The 26644-nt window shown below is 45.6% G+C and overlaps 3 protein-coding genes across 4 annotated transcripts; 1 reads left to right on the forward strand and 2 right to left on the reverse strand.

The window, feature by feature from the left end:
• The first annotated feature begins 336 nt into the window (after nt 1–336).
• eif2b1 (eukaryotic translation initiation factor 2B, subunit 1 alpha) lies at nt 337–10303 on the forward strand. Its single transcript, XM_086052797.1, has 9 exons — nt 337–768; nt 1860–1961; nt 2025–2161; nt 3352–3468; nt 4462–4574; nt 4647–4715; nt 9225–9300; nt 9362–9487; nt 10110–10303. The coding sequence occupies exons 1-9, from the start codon at nt 756–758 to the stop codon at nt 10263–10265; spliced, it is 909 nt and encodes a 302-aa protein (XP_085908923.1). The 5' UTR covers nt 337–755; the 3' UTR covers nt 10266–10303.
• On the reverse strand, nt 9810–18066 carry ddx55 (DEAD (Asp-Glu-Ala-Asp) box polypeptide 55). Of its 2 annotated transcripts, XM_086052796.1 has the most exons (14): nt 17839–18064; nt 17682–17732; nt 17057–17143; nt 16232–16323; nt 16084–16146; nt 14751–14900; nt 13177–13369; nt 13025–13107; nt 12293–12424; nt 12123–12215; nt 11923–12037; nt 11203–11371; nt 10796–11097; nt 10290–10441 (listed from the first exon to the last, which is right to left on the reverse strand). In XM_086052796.1, the coding sequence occupies exons 1-14, from the start codon at nt 17944–17946 to the stop codon at nt 10307–10309; spliced, it is 1773 nt and encodes a 590-aa protein (XP_085908922.1). In that variant the 5' UTR covers nt 17947–18064; the 3' UTR covers nt 10290–10306. The 2 variants fall into 2 exon arrangements, with proteins under 2 accessions (XP_085908921.1, XP_085908922.1); XM_086052795.1 differs by having other exon boundaries at nt 9810–10441; nt 13025–13369; nt 17839–18066.
• A 1008-nt stretch (nt 18067–19074) lies between these two features.
• Nucleotides 19075–25263, reverse strand: tmed2 (transmembrane p24 trafficking protein 2). Its single transcript, XM_086052798.1, has 4 exons — nt 24896–25263; nt 22603–22795; nt 20817–20924; nt 19075–20114 (listed from the first exon to the last, which is right to left on the reverse strand). The coding sequence occupies exons 1-4, from the start codon at nt 25073–25075 to the stop codon at nt 19990–19992; spliced, it is 606 nt and encodes a 201-aa protein (XP_085908924.1). The 5' UTR covers nt 25076–25263; the 3' UTR covers nt 19075–19989.
• Nucleotides 25264–26644: the final 1381 nt, after the last annotated feature.

Raw genomic sequence — 26644 nt, forward strand, 5'->3', positions numbered from 1 at the left:
TTAAATATTCTACCAATCTGAATGCTCTGAAAACAATGGAGATTTGCATCAATTCAAAAGTGTTCCTCTAAAATGTTATGCCCCTAGCTAGCATGTTGTATCATAACTTTTTTTTTAAATACTTTTTTTCCCTTTGTTAGTTATTTTTTCTGTATTTTCTGTTATTTTGACTTACTGATAAATTGTTCTTGTATTTGTACTAGTTACTGCAATTGTTCCTTATTTACTAATCTTGTATCATCTACGTTTTAATAAATAAAGGAGGAAAAACACAAAAACAGACGCTTCCTGACGGGGTCCGATGTTACGATGGTGTTCGCTATATCAATCAGACGGCGCAATCCGACGCCCCGACGTTTACCGACGTCGGATTGGTGTATCTAGGGCCGGGGCTCCGTAAAATTCCAATGTAGAAATTCAAACTAACTATTCGAAAAAATAATGACGTTAGTCTTTCTTTTTTAATTTGGAAACAGCTCCTATCCAAGAGGTGGCGGAAATGCTACACATTCACAACTGCCGCTAAAGGAAGAGGCCCGCAGTCTAACGTCATCTCTACGCGACACGTCAACTCGCAGCAAAACGGCTCCAGCGCTCCGTGTATTGACGCCCAAAAGTTGTCTACAGAAAGCGCGTCAGTTTTCTGAACGGACACCGCTTTGCTGATTGGACTTGAAGGAGTTTGCACTAAAATCCAAGTGAAAAAGCAAGGCACGAGAAACTGTTGGCATTCTGGAAACGGAAGTGTGGCAAGCATGAATGAAGAAGGTAAGACAAGAGCTGAGAGGGAGATTGGCGTTTCGTGTGTCTGCTGTCATTTGTTCTGTACTGTTATTTGGCTGTCCAGTCATGTCGTGTTTGTGCACGGTCACTTTGTGTATACTGCGTTCGTGTGTGTGTGTACGCGCGCAGCAATTTTGTTCGTTTGTGCTGCCTTACTATTATTTTTGAGTACACATGCTGTTATTTTCGGTGTATTTTCTGATCATTTTGTTGCTTTGCGCGTTTATCATTTGCTATCATCATTTGTGCCATGTTGTGTGGTTTTACTATCGTGTCTCGTGTGTGTGCTTTTTCATTTTGTTTTATTTTATTTATGCTGTTATTTTGCACGTTGTGCCAGTGTCATTTCGTGTGCTTTCATTCACATCGGTGGGGTGCTGGACCACCCCAAAAGTAAACCCAAAATTTGGGAACCCTTAAAATTTTAACTGTATACAATATACATTTTAACTAGCTGTAGAAGTGTTAAAACCACACAGTACTTTTTAGAAACGCAATAACTATATAAAAAAAAATAAAAGTATTCCCCGAGTTGCCTCAAAAATGTTTTGATCCACACAATCCCTCCCACCTGGTCTCAAAGGAACTGCAACCTAAGTTCTAGTACGCATTAGTTTGAGTGAGTCACCCCACCTTACTTAAGGATATGTGGCAAATTCCCTAACTTCTTCCACTCAATATCAACATCTTACGAACATTCTAGGACCAGTTCTGCTGTATTTAACAGTAGGTCGCTGTTTAAGTTGTTAGGTAGGATCTTTTTTTCTAATTAGGAAACATTACAGGTCACCAGAGTACCAGGGTTCTTTTTAAACAGCAATGAGAAGCACACGTTTGGCAAAAACAAAGCCAAGGTGCAGCTGCTAGGTTAATTGACAGAATGGATGTGCGTGTGCACCATTTTTGAGTGGTAAAACGTGAGGCCACCAACTGAATGACCCACCCACAGGGGTGTGCTGGCTCTAAAAATGTTAGCACCCTTAAACTTGTCATCCTAGAAGCGCCCCTGGTATGCAGCCATTACACGTGTGGACCGATTAGTTTGTGTTGACTGTTGATATGGTTTTCTTTTCAAGAGCTGTTGGAATACTTCCGCGGCCAGCTGAGGCAGGACCCCGACGTGGCTTCGGCGGTAGCCGCCATCCGCACGCTACTCGAGTTCCTCAAGCGAGACGAAGGTGACACCAACTCACCCGCTCGCTCATGCTGCTGTTCTTACTGGCCGACCTTGTGACCTTCAGGCGAGACCCTCCTGGGCCTGAGGGAGAACCTGACGTGGGCCACAGACCGCCTGACCAGCGTGGACTCGTCGGTGGCCGTGTCGTCGGGCGGCGAGCTCTTCCTCCGCTTCATCAGCCTCACGTGGCTCGAGCACCAGGTGGGACGCCCGCCAACCTTAAACGCACACCAAACCGCTCAAATCACAACATCGCAGAACATCGCTCTAAAGACACCTTTTTCACTCATAATTCATCGAAAAAAATAACTCTTCAAACATACCGGAGAAGGAATTATTAGTCGAACTTGCATAAAAATGTAATATTTCACTTTACTTGCTTTCGAGGCTTTTGAGAAGACTCAGGGAATATGTGGTTGCGACCAATGTTCCGTCTAAGCTGTGCGCAATTGTGCACTGCTCTCACCCTTTCAGCGCACGTTGACACTGTCGCCCACCCCACGCACGCACGCACGCACGCACGCACATTATATTTCTACAATCATTCCTTCAATTCCACCCCAGTTTAATGTACGAACAGGACACCACACTCGTCCCACTTCCCTTAAAGGGGAAATCCAAACCTGCTTCTCTTAAGCAAGCATGCATTTGTGAAAGAGGTGTCAATTTGTGGAATCATTTAGAAAGTGACCTGAAAAGGTGCAAATCACTTGGTGTGTTCATAAACAGCTTCAAAAGTAAAGTACAAAAAAACTATATAAATCAGCTATGAATCGGTAAATTGCCCAAATGCCGTAATTTGGGGAATGTTAGATGTAATGTAATGATATATTATGAGTATGAGAGTATAATGATATAAATGTGTCAGAGTGTGTGTACATGTACGTAGGCATTTGTTTGCAAAAGTATAAGTGAAGTTGCATATATGAGTAGGTCTATAAATGACTTCTTTCCCTTTTCTTTTCTTTTCTTGTTGAGCCACACTACATGAATGGCCAATTATTGTACCGGAATTCATTTGAAACAAGTCAAAATACACAAAGACCAAGGGGTAGGACTTGATAAGTTCTTTACTTCTTCCTCCTCCCTTTTGAACATGTAAACTGTGTTTAATGATGAACACTTATGTCTTCTCAACCTTTTTATCATTTATTTTTATTTCCTGCTATCTATTTACATGTTCAATCAACAAACAAACAGGCCTACTTATTTGACTGTCAATAGAAATGAGTAAAGATGGATATAGTTTGCGTTCGCTTCCCGTCCCCAAACTAATCATACCGCCCCATGATTCGGCACGGCTAACGTGACAAAATTGGTCTCTGGTGACCACGGCAACGAGGCAGCATCTCATATAGTTGTTTTGTTGTCACCATGGCGACGGCCGGCAGGAATTGTCCCGCTGCAAGAAAGTGATGGAGGAGCGAGGGCAGCTGTTTGTGGACAAGATCTCCATGTCCAGGGGCAAAGTGGCCAAGCTGTGTCACACCTTCATCAAGGACGGCGCTGTAAGTCTCGCACGCGCGCCTTAAACACAAAAACTAACCAACAAACAAAACGAGCCCTCGCAGCCCTGGCCATGTCGGGTTAGTTGCACATCGTGGGACTAAAATAAAATATGCTCACATATTAAAAGACTTTGCTTGGAATTGATTGCAGATAAATTGTTGGATTTTTTTTTGTTTTGTAAAATATTGAAGAAAAAAAATAACAGGATGTTTGTCAGTAGTTGGCCCTATGACAACACTAATTAAAGTGGGAGGAAATCAACCCATACATATATTTTTTTCAAGAATATGTTCCCAGCAGGCCCACTAGTTGAAACACGGCATTCTGATGAATATTGCATTTGTGGAATAAGAGTTAATCCGCCCCTTTTTAGCCCCTCTCAGGGGGCGGCCATTTTGTCACTTCTGTCGCCTGAAAATGACGTCACAGACACTCAGGGCTCAGGTAACAGGTCAGCCGTGATTGGTCGTTACTTAAGCAGCTGTGATGTTATCTTCCGTCGACATTAGTGACAAAATGGCCGCCCCCAGAGATGGCTCAAAAGGGGTGAATTAACTCTTATTCCACAAACGCAATATTTATCAGAATACCTTGTTTTGTGCAATAATTTGAGATGTATGAAGAATTTATGAATTCATTTTATATATATTTTTTTTAAATTTACCCATATTTAAACAGTGTTAATGTTCAACCTTGTAATTGTAGGAATGTTTTAACCATCTTATTTTTGAACACTGAGGCCTGCTACGTTCCTGAAGTCTAATGTTGGTCATTATGGTGGTACTGAAAGAGAAATGTATTTATTAGATGGTACGTGGTGTCAAAAGTTTGAGGAAACACTGGATTAGTCATTTATCAAAGTAGTCGATAATTAATTTGACAACAGATTAGTTGTGAATGAATCGTTGCGCCGCTAATTTGGACTTGCAGGCATCCTGTCCGAGATCTTTGTTGTGTGACTTACTCCCTCCCACCTGTGCATTGTGGGACAGAAAATCCTGACGCACTCGTACTCGCGGGTGGTCCTCAAGGTGCTGGAGAAGGCAGCTGCCGAGAAGAAACGTTTCTCCGTCTTTGTCACCGAGTCGCAGCCCGATGGCGCTGGGTGAGTTGCTGCTGCTGCCGCCGTACATCCTGCCACTTTTTCTTCTCACCCTCATTGTTGTTGTGGAAAAAGGCGACTGATGGCCGAACACCTGAGAAAACTCAACGTTCCTGTCACGATCATCCTGGACGCTGCCGTGGGGTGAGGAAACATTTGATTTATTTTGTCAGGAAAAAAATCGCGCAAAAAAAAAAAAAAAGCTTGGAAAAACTGACTAGAACAGCTGAACTTGATTTGGCCCTCAAAGGCATTTTAAATGGTGATTTAACATCAGTTCAATTGTGATGTGTTCAATTGGTTAATTCTGAACATAGCCACATCTCCAGTTCTGAGAGGGTGTGCACATTTCTGCAACCTCTCCAAAATGTGTTTTTAATTGAGTCTCATGGTGGGAAAGTTTAGAAATAATTGATCTTGGTCTTTTTTTTTTTTTTTTTAAATCACCATCAAACGGGGGTGTGTAGACTTTTTATATCCACAGTCCTGTACCGTCGGCATACGTTCAAAAACAGCAACATCTATTGGTCAAAGAGAGCGGGCCGTTTTCAGCACTTTACATTGGTCAATAATTGAAATAAAATAACACCCACATGTGGACTGACCAGTGGCATAGATTTGAGGGGGGAAAAAGTCACATTGACCTAAATTGTGACATGTGAGGTTCCGCCCTGACGCCAGTAATATATTGTGAAAATAAATTAGGCAGGAAAGTGGTAGTTTCCCACGGAAATGCAGTATTTTTCCAATGTCAACATTATTTGTTGATATTAGGCTTGAAAAGTGTTGAGTTAACATTATATACATTTTGGACACAAAAGCAGAATATTTATAGTATATATCATATTTATAATTCGGGATGGCCGTGTACCATGACCAGGTCTCGGTATCGGCCCAGTTTGTGGAAGCTGCTGATACCAGCCACCGATACTTAAGGCTTTTGCCTTAAAAAAAAAATCTGACATCAACTCCTCTTCGGCAGTAGTTAGCGCTATACTATAGCAGTTTGACACACTGGCGAATCATCATCTGCGACAGAAAGAAAGGTCTTTGGTCACCCAATTTTTTTTTGTCATAGTGTTAAATTAAATTTTATGCGTCAAATGTTCGCGCAGTATTAGTGAGTAGTCAAAGAGTGAATACTTGTACTGGTATTGGTCTGAAAAAAAAAAAAAAAAAAAATCTTGAACATCCCCATCCATCCATCCATTATCTCCCGCTTATCCGAAGTCGGGTCGCGGAGGCAGCAGCTTCAGCAGGGAAGCCCAGACTTCCCTCTCCCCAGCAACATCCTCCAGCTCTTCCGGAAGGATCCCAAGGCGTTCCCAGGCAAGCCGGGAGACATAGTCTCTCCAGCGTGTTCTGGGTCGTCCTCGGGGTCTCCTGCCGGTGGGACATGCCCGGAACACCTCACCAGGGAGGCGTCCAGGAGGCATCCTAATCAGATGCCCGAGCCACCTCAACTGGCTCCTCTCGACGCGGAGGAGCAGCGGCTCGACTCTGAGTCCCTCCCGGATGGCCGAACTTCTCACCCTATCTCTAAGGGAGAGCCCGGACACCCTGCGAAGGAAACCCATTTCGGCCGCTTGTATCCGAGATCTTGTTCTTTCGGTCATGACCCACAGCTCATGACCATAGGTGAGAGTAGGAACGTAGATCGACCGGTAAATTGAGAGCTTCGCCTTTCGGCTAAGCTCCTTCTTCACCACGACAGACCGATACAGGGTCCGCATCACAGCAGACGCTGCACCGATCCGCCTGTCGATCTCCCGTTCCATCTTACCCTCACTCGTGAACAAGACCCCAAGATACTTGAACTCCTCCACTTGGGGCAGAATCTCATCCCCGACCTGGAGAGGGCACGCCACCCTTTTCCGACTGAGGACCATGGTCTCAGATTTGGAGGTGCTGATCTTCATTCCGACCGTTTCACACTCGGCTGCGAACCGCTCCAGCGAGAGTTGGAGATCGCGGCTTGAAGAAGCCAACAGTACTACATCATCTGCAAAAAGCAGAGATGCAACACTGAGGCCACCAAACCGGACCCCCTCGACACCTCGGCTGCGCCTAGAAATTCTGTCCATAAAGGTTATGAACAGAATCGGTGACAAAGGGCAGCCTTGGCGGAGTCCAACGCCCACAGGAAACGAATCCGACTTACTGCCGGCAATTCGGACCAAACTCTGGCATCGGTGGTACAGGGACCGGACAGCCCTTATCAGGGGGCTCGGTACCCCGTACTCCCGAAGCACCCCCCACAGAACTCCCCGAGGGACACGGTCGAACGCCTTCTCCAAGTCCACAAAACACATGTAGACCGGTTGGGCAAACTCCCATGCACCCTCGAGGACCCTGCTGAGGGTGTAGAGCTGGTCCACTGTTCCACGGCCAGGACGAAAACCACATTGCTCCTCCTGAATCCGGGATTCGACCTTCCGACGGACCCTCCTCTCCAGCACCCCTGAATAGACCTTGCCGGGGAGGCTGAGGAGTGTGATCCCTCTGTAATTGGAGCACACCCTCCGGTCCCCCTTCTTAAAAAGGGGGACCACCACCCCGGTCTGCCAATCCAGAGGCACTGTCCCCGATGTCCACGCGATGTTGAAGAGACGTGTCAACCATGACAGCCCCTCAACATCCAGAGCCTTTATGAACTCCGGGCGGATCTCATCCACCCCCGGGGCTTTGCCACCGAGGAGCTTTTTGACTACCTCGGTGACTTCAACCCCAGAGATAGGAGAGCCCACCTCAGAGTCTCCAGGCTCTGCTTCCTCAGTGGAAGGCGTGTCGGTGGAATTGAGGAGGTCTTCGAAGTACTCTCCCCACCGACCCACAACGTCCCGAGTTGAGGTCAGCAGCACCCCATCTCCACTATAAACAGTGTTAATGGTGCACTGCTTCCCCCTCCTGAGACGCCGGATGGTGGACCAGAATTTCCTCGAAGCCGTCCGGAAGTCATTTTCCATGGCCTCCCCGAACTCCTCCCACACCCGGGTTTTTGCCTCAGCAACCGCCAGAGCCGCATTCCGCTTGGCTTGCCGGTACCCGTCAGCTGCCTCCGGGGTCCCGCAGGCCAAAAAGGCCCGATAGGACTCCTTCTTCAGCTGGACAGCATCCCTTACCGCTGGTGTCCACCAGCGGGTTCGGGGATTGCCGCCGCGACAGGCACCGACCACCTTGCGGCCGCAGCTCCGATCGGCCGCCTCAACAATGGAGGCACGAAACATGGTCCACTCGGACTCGATGTCCCCCGCCTCCCCCGGGACGTGGGAAAAGTTCTGCCGGAGGTGGGAGTTGAAACTCCTTCTGACAGGGGATTCTGCCAGACGTTCCCAGCAAACCCTCACAATACGTTTGGGTCTGCCAGGTCGGACCGGCATCTTCCCCCACCATCGGAGCCAACTCACCACCAGATGGTGATCAGTTGACAGCTCCGCCCCTCTCTTCACCCGAGTGTCCAAAACATGCGGCCGCAAGTCTGATGATACGACTACAAAGTCGATCATCGAACTGCGGCCTAGGGTATCCTGGTGCCAAGTGCACATATGGACACCCTTATGCTTGAACATGGTGTTCGTTATGGACAATCCGTGATGAGCACAGAAGTCCAGTAACCGAACACCGCTCGGGTTCAGATCGGGGGGGCCGTTCCTCCCAATCACACCTCTCCAGGTCTCACTGTCATTGCCCACGTGAGCATTGAAGTCCCCCAGCAGAACGATGGAGTCCCCAGGTGGAGCGCCCTCCAGCACACCCTCCAAGGACTCCAAAAAGGGTGGGTACTCTGCGCTGCCGTTTGGTGCATAAGCACAAACAACAGTCAGGACCCGTCCCCCCACCCTCAGGCGGAGGGAGGCTACCCTCTCGCCCACCGGGGTAAACCCCAATGTACAGGCGCCAAGCCGGGGGGCAATAAGTATGCCCACACCTGCTCGGCGCCTCTCACCCTGGGCAACTCCAGAGTGGAAGAGTGTCCAACCCCTCTCGAGAGGACTGGGACCAGAACCCAAGCTGTGCGTGGAGGTGAGCCCGACTATATCTAATCGGAACCTCTCAGCCTCACACACCAGCTCAGGCTCCTTCCCTGCCAGAGAGGTGACATTCCATGTCCCAAGAGCTAGTTTTTGCTGCCGGGGATCGGACCGCCAAGGTCCCCGTCTTCCGCCGCCGCCCAGCTCACACGGCACCCGACCCCTTTGGCCCCTCCCACCAGTGGTGAGCCCATGGGAAGGGGGACCCACGTATCCTTTTCGGGCTGAGCCCGGCCGGGCCCCATGGGTGCAGGCCCGGCCACCAGGCGCTCGCCGTCGAGCCCCACCTCCAGGCCTGGCTCCAGAAGGGGGCCCCGGTGACCCGCGTCCGGGCGAGGGAAAACGTGGTCCATTAATTTTTCTCATCATAAGGGGTCATTTTGAGCCGTGCTTAGTCTGGTCCCTCACCTAGGACCTGTTTGCCATGGGTGACCCTACCAGGGGCATAAAGCCCCAGACAACGTAGCTCCTAGGATCATTGGGGCGCGCAAACCCCTCCACCACGATAAGGTGACGGCTCACGGGGGGGTTGAACATCCCCATTCATATTAAATATGGACGCAGTATTTGACGCAGTTAGCCCGCAGAAATGTATCATTACAGTATTATTTTCATGCGTCAGGTACATCTTGGAGAAGGTGGATCAGGTCATCGTGGGCGCCGAAGGCGTGGTGGAGAGCGGCGGCATCATCAACAAGGTTTGCCAATTGCCACCTTTTCTTTCGTCCATGTCGTCTCTGACCGTGCCTCTCGCCGCAGATCGGCACCTACCAGATGGCGGCGTGCGCTAAAGCCCACAACAAAGCCTTCTACGTGGTGGCCGAGAGCTTCAAGTTTGTGCGCCTCTACCCGCTCAACCAGCAGGACGTGCCTGACCAGTTCAAGGTGAGATGAACCGACTCCCGCGTCTGTGTGCGCCAATGCCCAAGAGCTGACATGATGCAAATGGGAGAAAGGGCGACTGCCACCGAAAAAAAGGGATGAAGTGAGCTGAGGAGCCTCATTTTGGACAAAAGTAGTAGCCTAGTGCCAAGAAATGACATCAAAGTGAGATGAGGAATCTCCTTAAGACAAAAGTAGCGCTTTGCCATCATCTTGCGGTATCCCAGTGCAAAGGGAACTTTGTTGAAGTGAGCTGATGATCTTCATTTACATTAAACGTAGTATTTTGCCACTCTCTTGCAGCAAGAAGCATGAGCATGTTGAAGTCGTTTGAGGAGCTTTATTTTGACAAAAGTAGTGCTGTGCTACCATTTTGTGGATTCCTCAACATTTTAAAACTTTGTTTTCATTGTTGTATTTGTTGCAGGGCAAATAACAGAACGCTGTGTAATATATATATATATATATGCATTTCTGTTTATCTTTTATCAATCTGTTTAATTAGTTGAGAAACGTCGAAGGATTGGAGTAGTGCGGACAATTAAGAAAACCAAAGACTTGTCAGTCTTGAGCGTTGAAGTGACCGACTGAACCTAACAAGTGTGTGTGTGTGTGTGTTTGTCAGTACAAAGCGGACACTTTGAAGAGTCGGTCCAACCTGTCAGAGGAGCACCCCCTGGTGGACTACACGCCGCCCTCGCTCATCACGCTGCTTTTCACCGACCTGGGCGTCCTCACGCCGTCGGCCGTCAGCGACGAGCTCATCAAGCTCTATTTATGAAGCGTCAATAAAAAGAAAAAAATATATATATCAAAGTGTCTTTAATGATGCGCCCCACCGGTGATCTGTCGCTCAAAGTCCTCCTCGCCGATTTGCCCCTTCTTCAGTTTCTTGAGCAGGCGAGTGTCCTTCAGGAGCTCCGCCATGTCTTCTTGGTCCTCGTCGCCATCGGAGACCTGAGGACAGCAACGCGAGCCACGCGTCGTTTGTTAGCCGAATAGCCCGAGTTGAACTCGCCGTCCCAAAATGGACGAAAGGTAGCGACGCGCTTGCTCAAAAGGCAGTCTTGCAGCTCATCGCAATCCGCAAAATGTTGAATCAAGGCAACGGGACTCTTTTCCTTTCTTGAATTTGGAATTATAATTCACTTCCCCGAAATTGAAATTAAACAAGGGCTCGACGCAAGGCAATATTTACAGATTTGAACAAATTGTAAACCATCAATGAAAAGGATGATCATTTCATTTCATAATCCATTCATCGTTGCCCCTCGACTAACAACCAAAGTCAACTGCAAGAAGTTGCGCTACCTGCGCCCGTTTCCTCTTGGCGGCGTTCTTCTTGCGTCTCTCCTTCTTGGCCTTCTGTTTGGACCACGCTTGGTTGGCGCAGGTTTTCTTGGCCCTCGTCTTATCGCCGTCGTCCTGCCGCCTCAACTTGAGCTCCGCCAGCATCTTCTGCCGCAGCTTCTCACGCTGCTTGTCCTTGTAGCGAATGGTGTCCGTGTCCAACGCCACCGGCTGGAAGTCGGGGAAACTTTTCCCGCGCAGCTCCGGCATCTTGGGCAGGCGAAGGAGCGCAAAGCCGCGGGCCACCGAGGAGAAGTCCAAATCTACGGGGAGGGAGGGGGAAAAAAAACAAAACATGATGGGGGGCAGGAAAAAAAAAAAAAAAAAAAAAAAAGACTTTTTAATGTTTTCATTGTTGAATATTTCACCTTTGACCCTGAAGATGAGGCTGCACTCGTGCTTGGCGTAGGCCTGCACGTACGACACGAAGGCCCTCATGCCCTTTTCGAAGACGGCGCGGTCCGCCTGCGCCAGCGCCTTCACTTTGGGCAACACGTCCACCACGTCGCTCACAGCGGGCATTTTCTGCAGCGGACACTGAACGAGGGAATGAGTCCAAATGCGGCCAATCAAAGAAACCGCTGCCCAAGGACAGTTCGGTTATTTGATGTTTCACTGAAAAAAAAGAGTCCACTCAAAAATCCACTTTAGACCTTTGCATTCAAATGAAAACAAAATGCGGAGGATATTGAAAAATAGTGTGGAAATGACGGTAAAATACCGGTAATTGTGAAAAAAATGGCAAAGAAGAAAAATGATGGAAAACAACAAAAGTGAGAAAGTGAAAACAGAGAAATAATACAAATAGAAATACTGACAAAAATAAAAAGATGACAAAAACGTTTCAAATTCAACATATACGGCGGAACGTCGGTTTTAACAGACGAATCAACAGACTCCGGATTCAACAAACAGAATGTTCATCGATGTTCATTGTTGTACGTTTTATTACTGCTCGTTTTTACCAACTATGTTTCCTATGAATGTTACAAAAACATTCCTCTGGTGTTTTGAAGGGCGCCGGAACAAATGAATGGCATTTGCATTCATGTCAAGGGGGACGACGACAATTTGAGTCGCTAGCTCACCTTCTGGTTGATGGACAGGAAGTTGACGTAGGACTCCTCCATGGGCAGCAGGAAGACCAAGGCGTTGCCGTGGTTACCGATGCGCGCCGTGCGACCGCAGCGGTGCACGAAAGCGCTGGGAAGGAGGCGCAGACGTTAACGCCGACGTGCTCGCGGCCACAAGGTTGGCGCGGCTCGCTACGCTAAGGAGCGCCACCGACCTGGCGCTGCTGGGCGGGTCGTACTGCAGCACCCAGTTGACGTCGGGGATGTCGATGCCGCGCGCCATCACGTCCGTGCACACCAGGATGCCGCTGAAACGGACAATCGGCTATCGTGAGGCGGCGGCGGCGGCCAGGACGGAGGCACGGGCGGGCGAACCGTCGCTCACCTTTTGAGGGCTCGGAAGTCGGCGAAGATTTTGTTGCGCTTGTGTTTCATCTTGCCGTGGATGCAGTGGACGGGGACCTTCTTCACCAGCGTCTCCAGAGCGCGGCCGAAGTACTCCACGCAGGCGCACGTGCTGGGGAGGAGGAGGAGGGAGAAGAGGATGAGGAAGAAAAGGATGAGGCAGAGGAGGCGGACCAAGAAGTTGAGGAGGAGGAAGAAGAGGAGGGGGAAGATTAAGTGGGGGTGGAGGGGGAGAAGGGGAAAAAGAAGCGGAGAAACGGCAAAGAGTGAGATGAGAAAAAGGAGAGAGGAAGAGGAGAAAGAAGGGAGGAGGAGGAGGAATAAAATAGAGAAGGAGGATGAAAAGGAAAAGAGGCAGAAATATGAGGAAAAGGAATGAGAGGGAGAGGAAGAGGCGGGAGAAAAGGAATATGAGGAGGAAGATGAGAAAGGGCAGGAAAGTGAAGAAGAAAGGAAGAAAAGAGGATGAAAAGGGGATAAGGAAGAAAAAGAGTCGGACGATGAAAGAGGACAGTGAAGAGGAGAAAGGGGAGGGAGAGGAGGAGGAGGGAGAAATAGGAAGAAAAGAAGAGGATGATGAGAGGACAAAGGGGAGGAAATTGAAGAGAGGAAGAAAAAAAGGATGAGCAAGAAAAAGGAAGGGGGGCGTGGCAAGACGAGAAAAACGAAGAAGAAGAAAAGAAGGACGGACAAGAGGACGACGACGCGGCACCTGAAGAAGACGAGTTGCTTCTGATGTTTGTGTTGCCGTAGAAACGCCACCAGCTGGTTGAACTTGTCCACGGCGCGACACACCTGAAGCGGAAAGAACGTGAGCGGCCGTGCGTGCGCGCGTGCATGCGGATGTGGACGACCCCGACTGACCGTGTAGTAGTTGCACAGCCTGGAGGGCGTCCTGCGGGCGACGCCGTCGGCGGCGCCGCCCTTCTCCTTCACGACGATGCGCACCGGGTTCCTGAGTCCGGCTCGGACCAGCTTCTCCAGTTCCTGCGTCTGCGTGGCCGAGAACAAGCCGGTGCGCCGCTGCTTGGGCAGGAAGCTCAAGATGGCGTTCAGACTGACGAGAAAAAGCTGCCGCCGTTAGCGCATTAGCCGTGACAGAAGGAAAAAAACAACAACAAAAAAAAACAGCAACTGAATCCTCATTTGTGTGCATTTTCTGTCAAAATGACATCAAGTCCTGTTTTGGAGTAAAGGGATGGAAATGAAAACTTTTTTTTTTTCTTAAATCCGATTTCATTGACAAAATCGATTTTTTAAAAATGTAATAATAATAATGAAAATACAGTCATTATAGGCACCAGGGCACTTTTTTCTATTTGACAAGGCTATGACCTGACTAGATGGAGCTCCTCAATTCAGTGCACCGCAATTCCTTGGCTCCAACTTGTCTGTAAATAATCTAAATGAAGCTCCTGAACTCCCAACATCGTTTCTTGGCATTAAGATGCCAAAGGATTGCACCTAAGCGATAGTTTGAAATTACACCTGGATGTGGCCTGGCCAAATGAAGCTCTTCCCCTCACTTCATCATAGTTCCTTAGCCAAGACTGCACTAAATCACTACTTTTGTCTAAAAGACGCTCTTCCCCTCACTTCATCATAGCTCCTTACCTAAGAATGCGCTAAATCACTACTTTTGTCTAAAAGAAGCTCTTCTCACTTCATCATAGCTCCTTACCCAAGAATGCGCTGAATTACTACTTTTTTCTAAAAGAAGCTCTTCTCCTCACTTCATCATTGTTCCTTAGCCCCAATACTGCGCTAAATCACTACTTGTGTCTCAATGCCAAGACAGCTCTAAATCACTCCTTTTGTTAAATGAAGTTCCTCAACTCACTTCAACATCGTTCCTTGGCCCTGAGATGCCACAAGATGGAACCAAAGCAATATTTTTATTGAAAAATGCAACAAATATGTTTCCCTTTTTAATTATTTTTAGAGCCAATAAAAGAAACTAGGTTCCCCCCCCCCACCCGCTTTTTTGTAGATAATGGAGAATAGGTCCCCAAAATAGTTAGCAAATGGGAAAATCTACAAATGCCGAACCGCAGATATGGGACGAGGGGATGATGTATGTTTTAAGTGCTAACCTTGATTTCCAATCAATATTTCCCGTTGGAATGAATGGAAATGTCATGAATCCGTTCCAGTCCCTCAAAATACTGAACATGTTTAATCTAATAAATATGACTGAAGAAAGAACGTTTTTTTTGAAAAGGTAACCAAAAACCGGCGCGTTGCTGTATGTGTGTGACTTTAAGGGGGGTGGCCCAGTGAGTGACACCAGAAACGAACATATCGATTTGATATAAATGAGTCAGAAGCTTGGTCACGGGACAAATTCAAGCCGTCGATCATTGTGGCCAATGAGCACATTTGTCTACCATTAGGCGTTAGCTGCCATGCAGTGAGTGCTCAGTGGGCCCCTCTTCTACCTGTTCTCAAAGCCCATGTCCAGGAGTCTGTCGGCCTCGTCCAGAACCAGCACGTCCAGGCTCTTGACCGAGCCGGCCAGGTCCACGCCGTCCCCTTTCCTGCGGAACATGTCCTCCAGGCGGCCGGGCGTGGCGACCACGATGTTAGCCCTGCAAGCCGACAACCATTTTCTCTGTTTGGTTTTAGCAATGAAAACTACATTTAGGGTTCGGGGCGCGGGCCTTCAGGGCTGAACTACTCGTCAAACTCAAACGGTCATCGCAACGTAGTAGTAGAATGCAATTTTCAAATTGTAAAGGCTGCAACGTGGTGAAAAAACAAAACAACTCTGCTTCATTTTGGTTGATCGATCGGTTTCACTTTATATTTGTTTCTACGGTGTCTACACAAGTAGAGGCAAAGTCCAGTCAAACATTTTTGACTTGCGTGTTCCTATCCACGTTTCCATATCATTGTTTTATGAAACATGAAAAGTTGATGTGACAAAGCCACAGATTTGTTTGTATTATTGTTGTCCTATGATTTATGAGTTGCTGACTTGTGTTTGCGCCACACTTGTTCAGTAGAATTTTGTGCACTACTTGTAGTGAACACGTAAGGGGATACTTTATTCATTTTGCAATTTTCAGCACTAAAACGTGAATAATTTTTGGCTAAAATGAATTTGATACCTTCCATGTACAATTAACAGCTTCAAAGAGGCATTTTGTCACTTGCTGTCGACTGAAAATGACATCACATGTGCTGAGGCCTCTGGAAACGACCAATCACGGCTCAGCAACTTGTGAACGGTTGGTGAACGCCGTTTATTGTACATCAAAAACAATGAAGGCATTAAATTCTTTCAAGACAAAATTTCAAGACAAATGCCCTTATTTTAGCATACACCTAGCCTCTAAGACCAAATCGCTTACGTATAATAAATCTGATAGTGCTTATTGCGGTACAGATTAATTGATTGCTTGTTTGAAAGTATAAAGCAGGGGTGTCCAAACTCGGTCCTCAAGGGCCGGTGTCCTGCCTGTTTTCCATCTATCCAGGCTGCAACGCACCTGATGATCGTTAGCAAGCTCTGAAGAAGCTTGCTAACAATCATCAGGTGCGTTGCAGCAAGGAGAGCTGGAAAACGGGCAGGACACCGGCCCTTGAGGACACCGGCCCTTGAGGACCGGAGCTGGACACCCCTGGTATAAGGGATAAGGAAGTTGAAAAAAAATATATTACATATTAAATATCGCAAATAAAACTGCAATTACATTTCTTTTCTCAAAACACTTCATCCCCAATGCCATCCCACAGGCGCTACGCTTCTGATATTACGTCCGCATTTACCCGCTTTCCTTGAACTTTTCAATGTCCTCCATCGGGTTGTTGCCTCCAATCATTAACATCTGCCTGGAAACAGACAAGAGAAAGAAAGTGAACCCTTGCTACAAGGCTTGCTGTGCTACCATTGGCCCGTTTCATCTGGCCAACTTACGTGAACTGCGGAAACTTCTGGAGGAAGAGTCCCATCACTTCGCTGATCTGCATGGCCAGCTCACGCGTGGGCGTGATCACCAGTGCGCCCACCTACGCCCAAAAAAAACCCATACATCAACGCATGTGAATATGTGACCAATGAATGCACTGAGAAATTCCTGGATTTTTTTCTGGTGGATTTCCATGTGGCGTTAAGATGGGGAATTTGGGGAAATTGAAAACTGAGTATTGAGGGTCATTTAATGGAAAGCTTTCAAATCGTTAGCCTAACAGGATAGAAGCCTATGTCACATTTAAAACTTGTCAAAAAACAAGAAAAAAACATATCTTTTATTTCTTCATTGATTTGGTAACAGTGAGTACAAAATGACTAAGTTAGGAAATTATGCTATAACGCTAACGACAGTCAAGCATGAATGTAAACAATTTGGTTTGGCATAAGCAGACATCCATGCAAAATGGTGAGAACTCCTTGCACACATGCGAGGGCATTACAGTATACAGGTATTCATTGCTGAACCCCCCCCCACTTCACCCAAAATTTGAGTTAGCAGTTGAGATATGCCCCTTTCCCATGGAAACTATAAAACAGGGGTCTCAAACTCCAGTCCTCGGGGGCCGCACTCCTGCACGTCTTAGCAGTTAACTCGTCCAACACAACTGATTCAAACGATCGGGATCGGGATCAGGCTCCTGAGCTGATCATTTGAAACAGGTGTGTTGCAGCAGGGAGAGATGGAAAACAGGCAGGACAGCGGCCCTCGAGACCCCTGCTTTAAAACATTGAAAACCAACTGCATTTTGCAACCCCAAAAACACACACCTGCATCTTCTTAAGCTTCTCTTCTCTCCTGAGTAGAACCTCCAGGATGGGAATGACAAACGCCAAAGTCTTCCCACTCCCAGTCACCTACACACATCATCACACCCATTCAGAACAAGACAAAAAAACCACACGTACACACACACAATTTACTAGATAGATAGATAGATAAATAGATAGATAGAGCAAGTTGGAGTGGACCTTCACAGCATCATCCCCAGGTAGAATACAAACACAAACATACTGTACAACAATGTTGCTCATAATAACAATACTGTAGAACAGGGGTGTCAAAACTCGGTCCTCAAGGGCAGGTTTCCTGCCTGCTTTCCATCTACCCCTGCTGCAACACACCTGATTCAAGAGATCATGATCGTTATCAAGCTTCTTCAGAGCTTGCTGATGAGCTGAGCATTTAAATCAGGTGTGTTGCAGCAAGGAGAGCTGGAAAACTGGCAGGACACCGGCACTTGAGGACCGAGTTTGGACACTCCTGCTGTAGACGCAATGAGGCTCACCTCACATACAAAGTATACACCACAAGTTGAAGTAGTGGCTTTACTTTTCGATTAGCTTTTTTTCCCCCTTTGATTTAATTATTTTAGTAATATGACTAGTCTCTCACCGCCTCAGCAGCCACGTCCTTGTTGCTCATAAAAAGTGGGATACAGGCAGCCTGGAGGGAAAACACACGCAAAACAACAACAAAAACTAAACTAGTGCACTGTAGTGTACTGTACTGGTTCAAGTTGTACATTTGGATTTACGTCCACTGGGCATACCTGGACGGGCGTCATGTGTGTGAATTTGAGCTCGCGAAGCGTTTCTAAGATGTTATTGTTTAATTTAACAGCCAAAGTGTCCCACGACCCGTCGGTCGCGTTCTCCATGCTGGAAAAAGTGGCACGAGCCGGGTAAAAAATGGCTAGCCGGCGCTGAATTGCGCCGCGATATGTTAGCACTTCCGGGTTGCGTGTCACGTCCGGAGGAAAGAGTTTCTACGTGAAAGATGGTTATTTACCATTTAAAAATTCTAATTATTTAAAATATTTTCGGAAATAATTTACTAAGAACATATGCGGAAAATAGGTTTGCCCGTGTTAAAGCTAAAATTCCTCCAAGAATCGAGTTGTGCCGATGTCGATACTCTGGATGGAAACTTGAGTGCGAGGGAAAAGGTATTTCCATAAAACGCTCATACATTTTTAAACTAATTTTTAATTTTAAAAATTAATTTAAATTTTGCCTAAACAGATTCCTTATTTCTTTATATTATATTCCTAATAGCTAAAAAGGAAGTCTCACCCATACTAATTCTAACAGCGCCATTATGCTCACGCTTCTGGGTTGTGTCGATGTTTACGGAACGGGTGGTAATCTGAGTGCTTTTTGTTTTTAACATAGAACAGAATTTAACACCCCTCGCCCCCAAAAACATTTAGCCCAGGGGTCTTCTATCCTGTTTCCCGAGGTCCGCTGTTCTGCCTGTTTCGATCTCTCCTTGCTGCAACACATCTGATTCAAATGATCAGATAAGGTCTACACAAATTGGTTAAGGATCTTGATCATTTGAATCAGGTGTGTTGCAGCCAGGAAATGGAAAACTGGCAGAGCAGCGGACCTGAGGAACAGGATTGAAGCCACCTGATTTCGACTATTTCCTAAACTAATTTCCACGGCAGGTAAATGAAAAGAAAAAAAATCTGGGTATTCAAAAACAAATATCAATATATAATGGTACTTTAAGGAACAACTGATGGTTAAGTATTATGGAATGACATTTCCATTAGTATGGAATGACTGTATACTTGTCATGTATTTGGTTTATCGTAGTTGCTTGTTCCTGTAATACTAGTGTGCCATACAACCGAAGACAAACTCCTCATGTGTTACATACATGGCCATTAAAGGTGATTCTGATTGGTTTATAGATGTGATGATTTGTGTATTTATGGAACAACACTTGCAAGTCATGATCGACATGTTTTTTTCTCCAGTATTAAAACATTTGCAGCCAGTTATGGTTTAGAATTTATTATGAAACCTGGGGCTTGTTTTCAACAACCATTTTACATTTGTACACATGGATGCATCAGTGTCGTAGTCTGAAAAGGGGAGACTGAGTGCAGAGGAGTTTTCCTGCCTGAGCAAACACCCAAGTTTTTTTTGTTTTTTTTTTGCGGGGGAATACAAAAACTTGGGAGCATTTCCAGTTGAGATGGGACGCACAGGACGCAGCCGCCAAAGTAAAGAGCCCCCCGGCGGCTTTGGACGTTTAACAAGAGTCAAAAGACGAACAAAAAAAAAAAGTTGTTGAATCGAGCGCAACAAAAATGACATCCAAACATCGCGTCTCAGTGAAAATGCTCCAAAACAACAAAACAAGTCCAAACTCTTATACAATAGCATAATTTAAAATCCCCCCCCAACATAGTAAGCAGACACAAAAAGCACACAGCAGTCAGTAGATCACGATTGACGCCCACCCCCCGCCCCACAACACCGTCAATATGCCCCTCGATTCAACTATTTGCTAGAAAAATTGCCAATTCAAATGGACCGTTTGACATTTTATAACCCCCTTAAAGAAGCCACCGATCAGATCAAACCTCCACATACCACCCCCAAAAGAGTCAAAACTTGCCTTTCTTACTTCCACCATCTGATTTAAAATGATCAGTCGATGTCACAAAATAGTACTGGTAAATTAATCAAACTGCTTGGTGGAAGGGGGCGGGGGAGACAATCTGTTATAAAAAAAAACAACCCCCCCCCCAAAAGAAAAAACAAACCCCAAAAACAATTCCACCTTAATCTTTCGGCCACTTTGTACAACCTAACAAAGAAAATCGGAAGTGGTGAAAACTGCCAGTCTGCTTTGCAGAGTGTAAAGAATTGTCTCGAGGAGGACGAGGGTTCACGCCGCTGCACCACTACACCACCCGCCGCACTTCGAAAAACCTCTTCAGGTAGTAAATCTGTCCCAGCGTCATGGCCACCAGGACGAGGGCCTCGAAGAAGGACCACAGCACCACTCGGCTGTTTGTGTTGTCGTTGACTGGACGGGGAAAAGCAGAAGGAAGACATTTTTTAAAATCAGTTTCCAGGTGTCACTGGGGTCGGATAGTGAATAATTTCTCAAAAAAGAAGCTTCAAGCTATTTGCCACTCCCCAGTTGGAGGGTGAGAATTAGCTAGCTTATTGCTAACACACAATATAAAACACCATAGACAGGCTAACAAAATTTGCATCAACATTGCGGTGCAGTTGAGCTCCGCATATTCATTTGGCATTCACAAATTATCCTATTCGCAAATTTTTTTTTTTAAACGTATCTCCTAATGCTTTTTGTAAACCCAGTCGATCTGCGTTCCTTTTTTTAAGCATATCGCTGCTGTCCGGCGGAGGTCGCGACTGGTCTGACGCCAGCGTTGTCTGTTATTTGTATGCGTTATTAACCAATTTGAAGTGTTGAAAATAGTTTGAGAGCAAATCTATCAACTCCCTCAGTCACTTGAACTGAGTTGAAGTGCCCTAAAACTGCGGCTCTTCCTATTACAAAGGTCACGGCTCACCGCTTGGTCTCGTGACGTTCGCAGTGCGAGCCCAAGGGTGCTTTGACGTCAGTTTCAGTCAACCGCAGAGGGCGGTTTAAGGCCAAAATGGCAGCCCCCTGAGATGGGTGTATCCGCTTCATTCTGATTCCATAAATTTTGTTTCTTTGAGTGGGCGCTATTTCCTCTATTTTGTGGGGACTCACTGGCTCTGTGTATCCTCTCGCGGACCTCCATGTACTCCTGCTCATGCTTGACCGCCGTCATGGCCACGGCCAGCTCGTTGATCATCTCCTCCAGCTTGTTTTGGTGCGCTGCCATAAAAATAAAGCAACACACACACCAGTCACAACACCACTCCCCAACACAACGGCACATACGACATGCACACAACAGCGCTTTCCGTCTACGAGCGCCCAGAAACAAGAAGAGCGTCAACCTCTGGAATCCAAAGCGCCAATCAAAGCTTCCCGGCCGGCTTAGTGGGGGCTGACGGAATTTTTTTCAAGCAGTCTTTTCACAGTGTGACGAGTCAAACCACTCCAATTCCTCACACGCAGCAACGTGCACTGTTAGTGGCGCTTAACAACTCTGGTTAGAGCAGTAACGGTACTTCTCAATGTTGATTGCGCCAAAGCACAAGGTTTACATGCCAAAAATCACACAGGATTGCCAATGGAAAATTTCACAAAGTGTTATACTAAACTTTGATTTTCTGCACGCTCAATTTGACGTGCTGTTTTTGAATAAAGGGATGGAAATTCAAACATTTTTTTAAAAATGTGACTGCTCAATTAATTGACAAAATAATCGACAGATTGATACCGGTAATTGACAACCGTTAGTTGCAGCCCTACTAAAATGCGACCTTTGAGAAGAATATGACTTTGTTCCTGGTTATCTTATTTTTCCGACTTCAAATTTCTACCTTGATTTCCCTTCCCTTGAAACTAAATCTCACTAAATGATAACTGTTCTGTAAAATACAATTTTTTTTCTCGTAGTATAACCACTTTATTCCTGGTAATATTCTAGCTGCATGCATGTTTTCTAATTTTACTCATCATCAAATTAAGCTTTATCTTAAAATAGCAACCAAAAAGTATTGTAAAATTTGACTTCATTCTCATATATCAACGATACTCCATTTTTTTTCCCTCCGAATATAACCATTTTAATAAAATAACTTTTGTAGTTTTATTCTCATATTGTGGTATGATTTTCCTAACATACAAAAAACCTAGTAAAATGATTCGTTTTTGTTAAGTTACATTTGTTCTCCAAATTTTACAACTTTAGCATCCTTATACCCCCATAAAATTAGATTTTGCCAGAGGTTTTTTTGTCACTACAACTTTATTCAAGATGAATTTATTCTCCTGAAATAAGAAAAAATATGGTAAAAATCTGACTTTCAAATATCCCCATTGTGGGATCAATATATTTTTTTTCTGTTGTAGTTAATTCCACCTACTCCCCAAATTTTTCTCTCATTTTTTTTTTTTTTAACTTTATTCTCATGCAATTCCAACTTCTTAGGATAATACAAAAACTGTATCCGCTAATGACACGTTAAGACTTCAGTATCATTATATTACGGTTTTATTTTCCTGGGAAAATAAATTCTACTCTCATAAAATGACTCATTAAACGACACTGACATTGATGAACTAAGATATGCCGTCTGTAGTAAAAAAAAGATCATTTGTCTAACCAATTAAGTGAAAATGGATTCATTTTGGCACAACAGTGAAGTGCCGCGGCACATTGGTTGGAAATCACTGGGTTAGCGAGTGCACAAAAAGTCCACATTCTATCCGCCTACCATCCCAAGTGCCGCCGCCGCCGCCTGGAGGCAAAGGAGGGAGAACGAGTCCACAAGATGGTGAAACAAAAACAACACACAATGAGGGAACATGAAAGGGAACGGGGTGCAATTGGAGGGCCGGGGTGGTGGGGGTTGGGTTGCAAAGCAGAGTGGGGCTCAGTCACCTTCCGTCTCCATGTCCTGGCCTTTGGGCGCCTCGCCGATGTCGATGGTGAACATGACAATCTTTGGCGTCATAGTGGACATTTTGTTGCTGAAGCAGAACTTGTAGGTGCCGTCCATGTGCGCCGCCACCGAGTACTTGCCGCTCGACTCCCGGTCGCCCTTGTAGATCTGCTTGCCGTCGGGACCGGTTATCTGGAAGCAGCGACGCCGTTCATAATAATCACAGACAAAAACAACACGTGCAGTGCGTACTTTCTTCACCCATGAGTGATGTCACGTTAACTTGTGCTAGCACATTATTCGGGCTCGTACGCTTACTATTGATGAGCCTCAAGTGAAGGCGTTTGTGTTTAACAATTGAACATAATCGCCACAATACACTTGTTTATTTGACATGGATTCATGACTGTGTACATGGTAAATGCATGGTATTGATGCTTTATGGTCCTCTCACGTTTACGTGCTTTACCACCGTCCTGTAACTTTAACACGCAATTACAAGGCCATTTTTAGGAGGGGCCTCGACTACTTTGGGAATTTTGCTGTGTGTGTGTGTCCCGTTACATCTGGCGCACGATTTGTGACTTTTAATTCCTTTTGTGCTCTTTTGGTAACATGATGCTTCTAAGGCATGGTGGCCATGTCAGCAGATGGTGGCCATGTCAGCAGATGAGTAGCTGGCCTTGCGTGGTGGCTTGACAGCAAACAGCAACGTAATGGTGCAGCATGGGTCTGACAGGCAGGTGGACGAGGCTGCTTGCATGACTGACACCGGAGAAAAACAACATGTCCAACTCCAAGCTGATGCAGCAAAACAGTCTGGATGGCTCTTGGCTGGGGTAAAAGTTAACAGCTGCTCAATGTAATCTTCAGGAAGTGCCCAACTACAGCTCAAGAGTCATTTGCTATTCATGCATTTAGAGAATGAGTGTAGCTATGTATCACCAAGTCAACGGCGTCACAAAATGGCTGATCGGAATGTAGTAATTACAGGTTGAGAAGCGACGACATACAGTGTCCTCGCACTTATTTAGGGTTGCACCAAAACTGGCAATACTCTACGTCTCCTACTTAATAAAACAAAATAAAAATAAACATAAAGGCTTTTAGCATAACAATAATAAGAAAAAGCACTTTTGGCATCCTATGTGTACATCCACCTGACTATGCTCTTTAATTATTCCGTGAATTTTCTTAGCTTTAAGATACTGCATGTACTTTTACAGTGCCCCCTAGCGTTCAGATTGAAACACCACATAACCGAGGGACCTTGTGTTACAGGCTACATTTCAACGCAATTGCAAGACGTAATGGCATTAACCAGTATCACACTGGTATGCCGTGAGTTATTTATTATCTAGTGTGCCCTGGGAAATTACCCAATTTCACCTAAACAGTATAAAAAATACATTTTTTTAAATGAATAATTATGATGCACAAATAATGTACTGTGTTTGGTGTGTGTCTCTATTTTCCTGCAAGCATACCAGCTCTGTGTACATACAAACAAGCCCAGGTTTCGCACTGAGTGAGTTAAAATGTGGCCAATTCAAAATGACTTTTTGTTTGATTCCTATTTAAGACACTTTGATGAGAACGACTTTATATTCCCAATATATACTACAGTTTCCTTTTTAAACATCTTTGCCGTTAGTGTGCCTCTTTTTTTTCCAATGGAAAAAAATGTGCCTTGGCTCAAAAAAGGCTGTAAAGCAATCTTCCTACATATGGAAACAGAGTATTTATTAAACAAGCCTGGAATCAATTTTAGGATTATCATCATTTAGCTATCAATAAAGATGAAACATCCGGGTATTTCACGAATTCAACTTGATCAGTGTTCCTGAGAAAAACATATGGAAACATCCGGTATTTTCCATCAACAAGAATGGTATCCAGATTTGATTGAAAAAAAAACATATGGAAGCAAACACCCACATGTGCACTTTAAAGAAGCAAAATTCACTATTTGATGGCCTTTAATTACAAATTATTACACAACTAAATCATAAAATAGGTAAACGATCGCTAGCACGTCGAAACCGAAGGCCAACATTCAAACACCCGATGTATTTCTCTGATAACGATGAACAACTGAAAAAATATTTAAACTGACTCTTTGGTGAGATATCGAAGCTTGAAAGACAAGTTTCGCGTAAGCGGCGTTGAGTTAGCCGCACCACCGCTAATGCTAACAGATGGCGGCTGATCGGACAGTACAGCACCGCCAGGCCTTCGCCGCAGATTAATGTTGCTTCGCTGCCAGCTCGCTGGCTCGTTTGGGCGTCTCACCTCAACGTCAATATCCAGGAAGCCTCCCTCGGCGACCTCGAACATGAGCCCCATCTTGGTGCCGGAGTTGACCCGCTCATAGAAACACTCGTCTGCTTGGGCGTCGATGCTAACGAAGTAGCCGGACGCCGTGGCGGACAGGACGGCCAGCAGGACAACCAGCTCCGACGTGGTAAACATTGTTTGTGGACTTTAAGCGGGGACGGGGGAAACAAAAGTAAATAATTGCAAGTAAATGGGATCCTCGGAGCGCGATCTCCCCTGCTGGAGAGCAGTTTCGTGCGGCTGAGTTAGTGCCGGAGAGGAGAAGCCCAAAGTGCCAAACTGCGGCGGCCGTGTGATTGCCACGTACGGTTTAAACGGCGAGCGGCGAGGGTCATATTAGAGAAAAGGCGATACGTAAAACAGCCACAGCCATACAATAGTATTGTCACACGTACTTTTAAAGCACGTTTCGTTTCAAAGGGTGGAACAATGAAAGATTCAATGAACAAAGTAAAATCATGAATTGGTTTTAAAAACAAGAGAAACTGAATCAATGCACTAGCACCACTCATTTAACCGCTCTTTTCTTCTTCCATATGGCGTTGTTTTATTGCGTTGCATCATTGTTTATATTTATGTTTTATTTTGACACTATTACCACCAGTGCCATAACCTAGTTGCGGTGTCTTTTATGACGGTGCCTTTAGGTGTTTCTTGAGGGTGAACACGTGCACATTTAAAATAAAAAAAGAATATGAATAAGCGGACCGGAAAATACATTAAAATGCACTAACTGCATATACTCTCATATCAACACCTTTACGAGAAGGACAAACAATAAAAGCATCCCTGAAGAAAATATTAAATAAAAACAAGTAAACGTATAAGACTAGGTTAAATTAACTTTAAAAAAATAAGGCACCGTGAATAACGGCGAAAAATTTTAGTCAAGAGAAAAAGGGCATTCTTAAAGGGGAAGTCAACCCGAACACTTTATTGAATATGTCAATGAACATAAGAACAACTTCCAAAATTTTGACAACATATTTTTTTTGTACAATACAGTGGGTTGAAAAAGTGTTTGCCTCCATCTTGATTTCTTTTTTTTTTTGTATGTTTGTCACAATTTGTCACATTTAATTTAAATAAATTTAAATGTCAAATTTATCTTTATAATTAAAGAAGAAAAAAAATCCAAACCTATATGGCCTTGTGTTTGATGAAAAGATGTTTGCACCCCCTGTTAAAACATAACTTAACTGTGCTTTATCATACTTTACCTGAGTTCAATTTCTCTAGCCACACCCAGGCTTGATTACTGCCACACCTGTTCTCAATCAAGAAATCACTTAAATAGGACCTGTCTGACAAAGTGAAGTAGACCAAAAGATCCTCAAAAGCTCGACATCATGCCGAAATCAAAAGAAATTCAGGAACGAATGAGAACGAAAGTAATTGAGAGCTATTGGTCTGGTAAAGGGGGCAGCACGGTGGTCGACTGGTTAGCACGTCCGCCTCACAGTTCAGAGGTCGTGGGTTCGATCCCGGCTCCGGCCTCCCTGTGTGGAGTTTGCATGTTCTCCCCGTGCCTGCGTGGGTTTTCTCCGGGCACTCCGGTTTCCTCCCACATTCCAAAAACATGCATGGTAAGTTGATTGGATACTCTAAAATTGGCCCTAGGTGTGATTGTGAGTGCGGATGTTTGTCTCTGTGTGCCCTGCGATTGGCTGGCAACCAGTTCAGGGTGTCCCCCGCCTACTGCCC

Source organism: Filicampus tigris, chromosome 15, assembly GCF_054856515.1.
Source record: "Filicampus tigris isolate MCC_2025a chromosome 15, RoL_Ftig_1.0, whole genome shotgun sequence".
In the NCBI taxonomy this organism is placed as follows: domain Eukaryota; kingdom Metazoa; phylum Chordata; class Actinopteri; order Syngnathiformes; family Syngnathidae; genus Filicampus; species Filicampus tigris.

Excerpts from the sequence above, each read along its gene's own strand:
- eif2b1 (XM_086052797.1), top strand. Across the intron at positions 3,469-4,461 it reads CCTTCATCAAGGACGGCGCT|AAAATCCTGACGCACTCGTA; the intron begins GTAAGTCTCGCA and ends ATTGTGGGACAG. Across the intron at positions 9,488-10,109 it reads ACGTGCCTGACCAGTTCAAG|TACAAAGCGGACACTTTGAA; the intron begins GTGAGATGAACC and ends TGTGTTTGTCAG.
- ddx55 (XM_086052795.1), bottom strand. The coding sequence starts at position 17,946 with ATGGAGAACGCGACCGACGGGTCGTGGGACACTTTGGCTGTTAAATTA. Across the intron at positions 12,038-12,122 it reads GACCCGCCCAGCAGCGCCAG|CGCTTTCGTGCACCGCTGCG; the intron begins GTCGGTGGCGCT and ends CCTCCTTCCCAG. Across the intron at positions 11,098-11,202 it reads CCTCATCTTCAGGGTCAAAG|ATTTGGACTTCTCCTCGGTG; the intron begins GTGAAATATTCA and ends CCCTCCCCGTAG.
- tmed2 (XM_086052798.1), bottom strand. The coding sequence starts at position 25,075 with ATGTTTACCACGTCGGAGCTGGTTGTCCTGCTGGCCGTCCTGTCCGCC. Across the intron at positions 22,796-24,895 it reads TCCTGGATATTGACGTTGAG|ATAACCGGTCCCGACGGCAA; the intron begins GTGAGACGCCCA and ends CGCTGCTTCCAG. Across the intron at positions 20,115-20,816 it reads CGAGAGGATACACAGAGCCA|TCAACGACAACACAAACAGC; the intron begins GTGAGTCCCCAC and ends TTCCCCGTCCAG.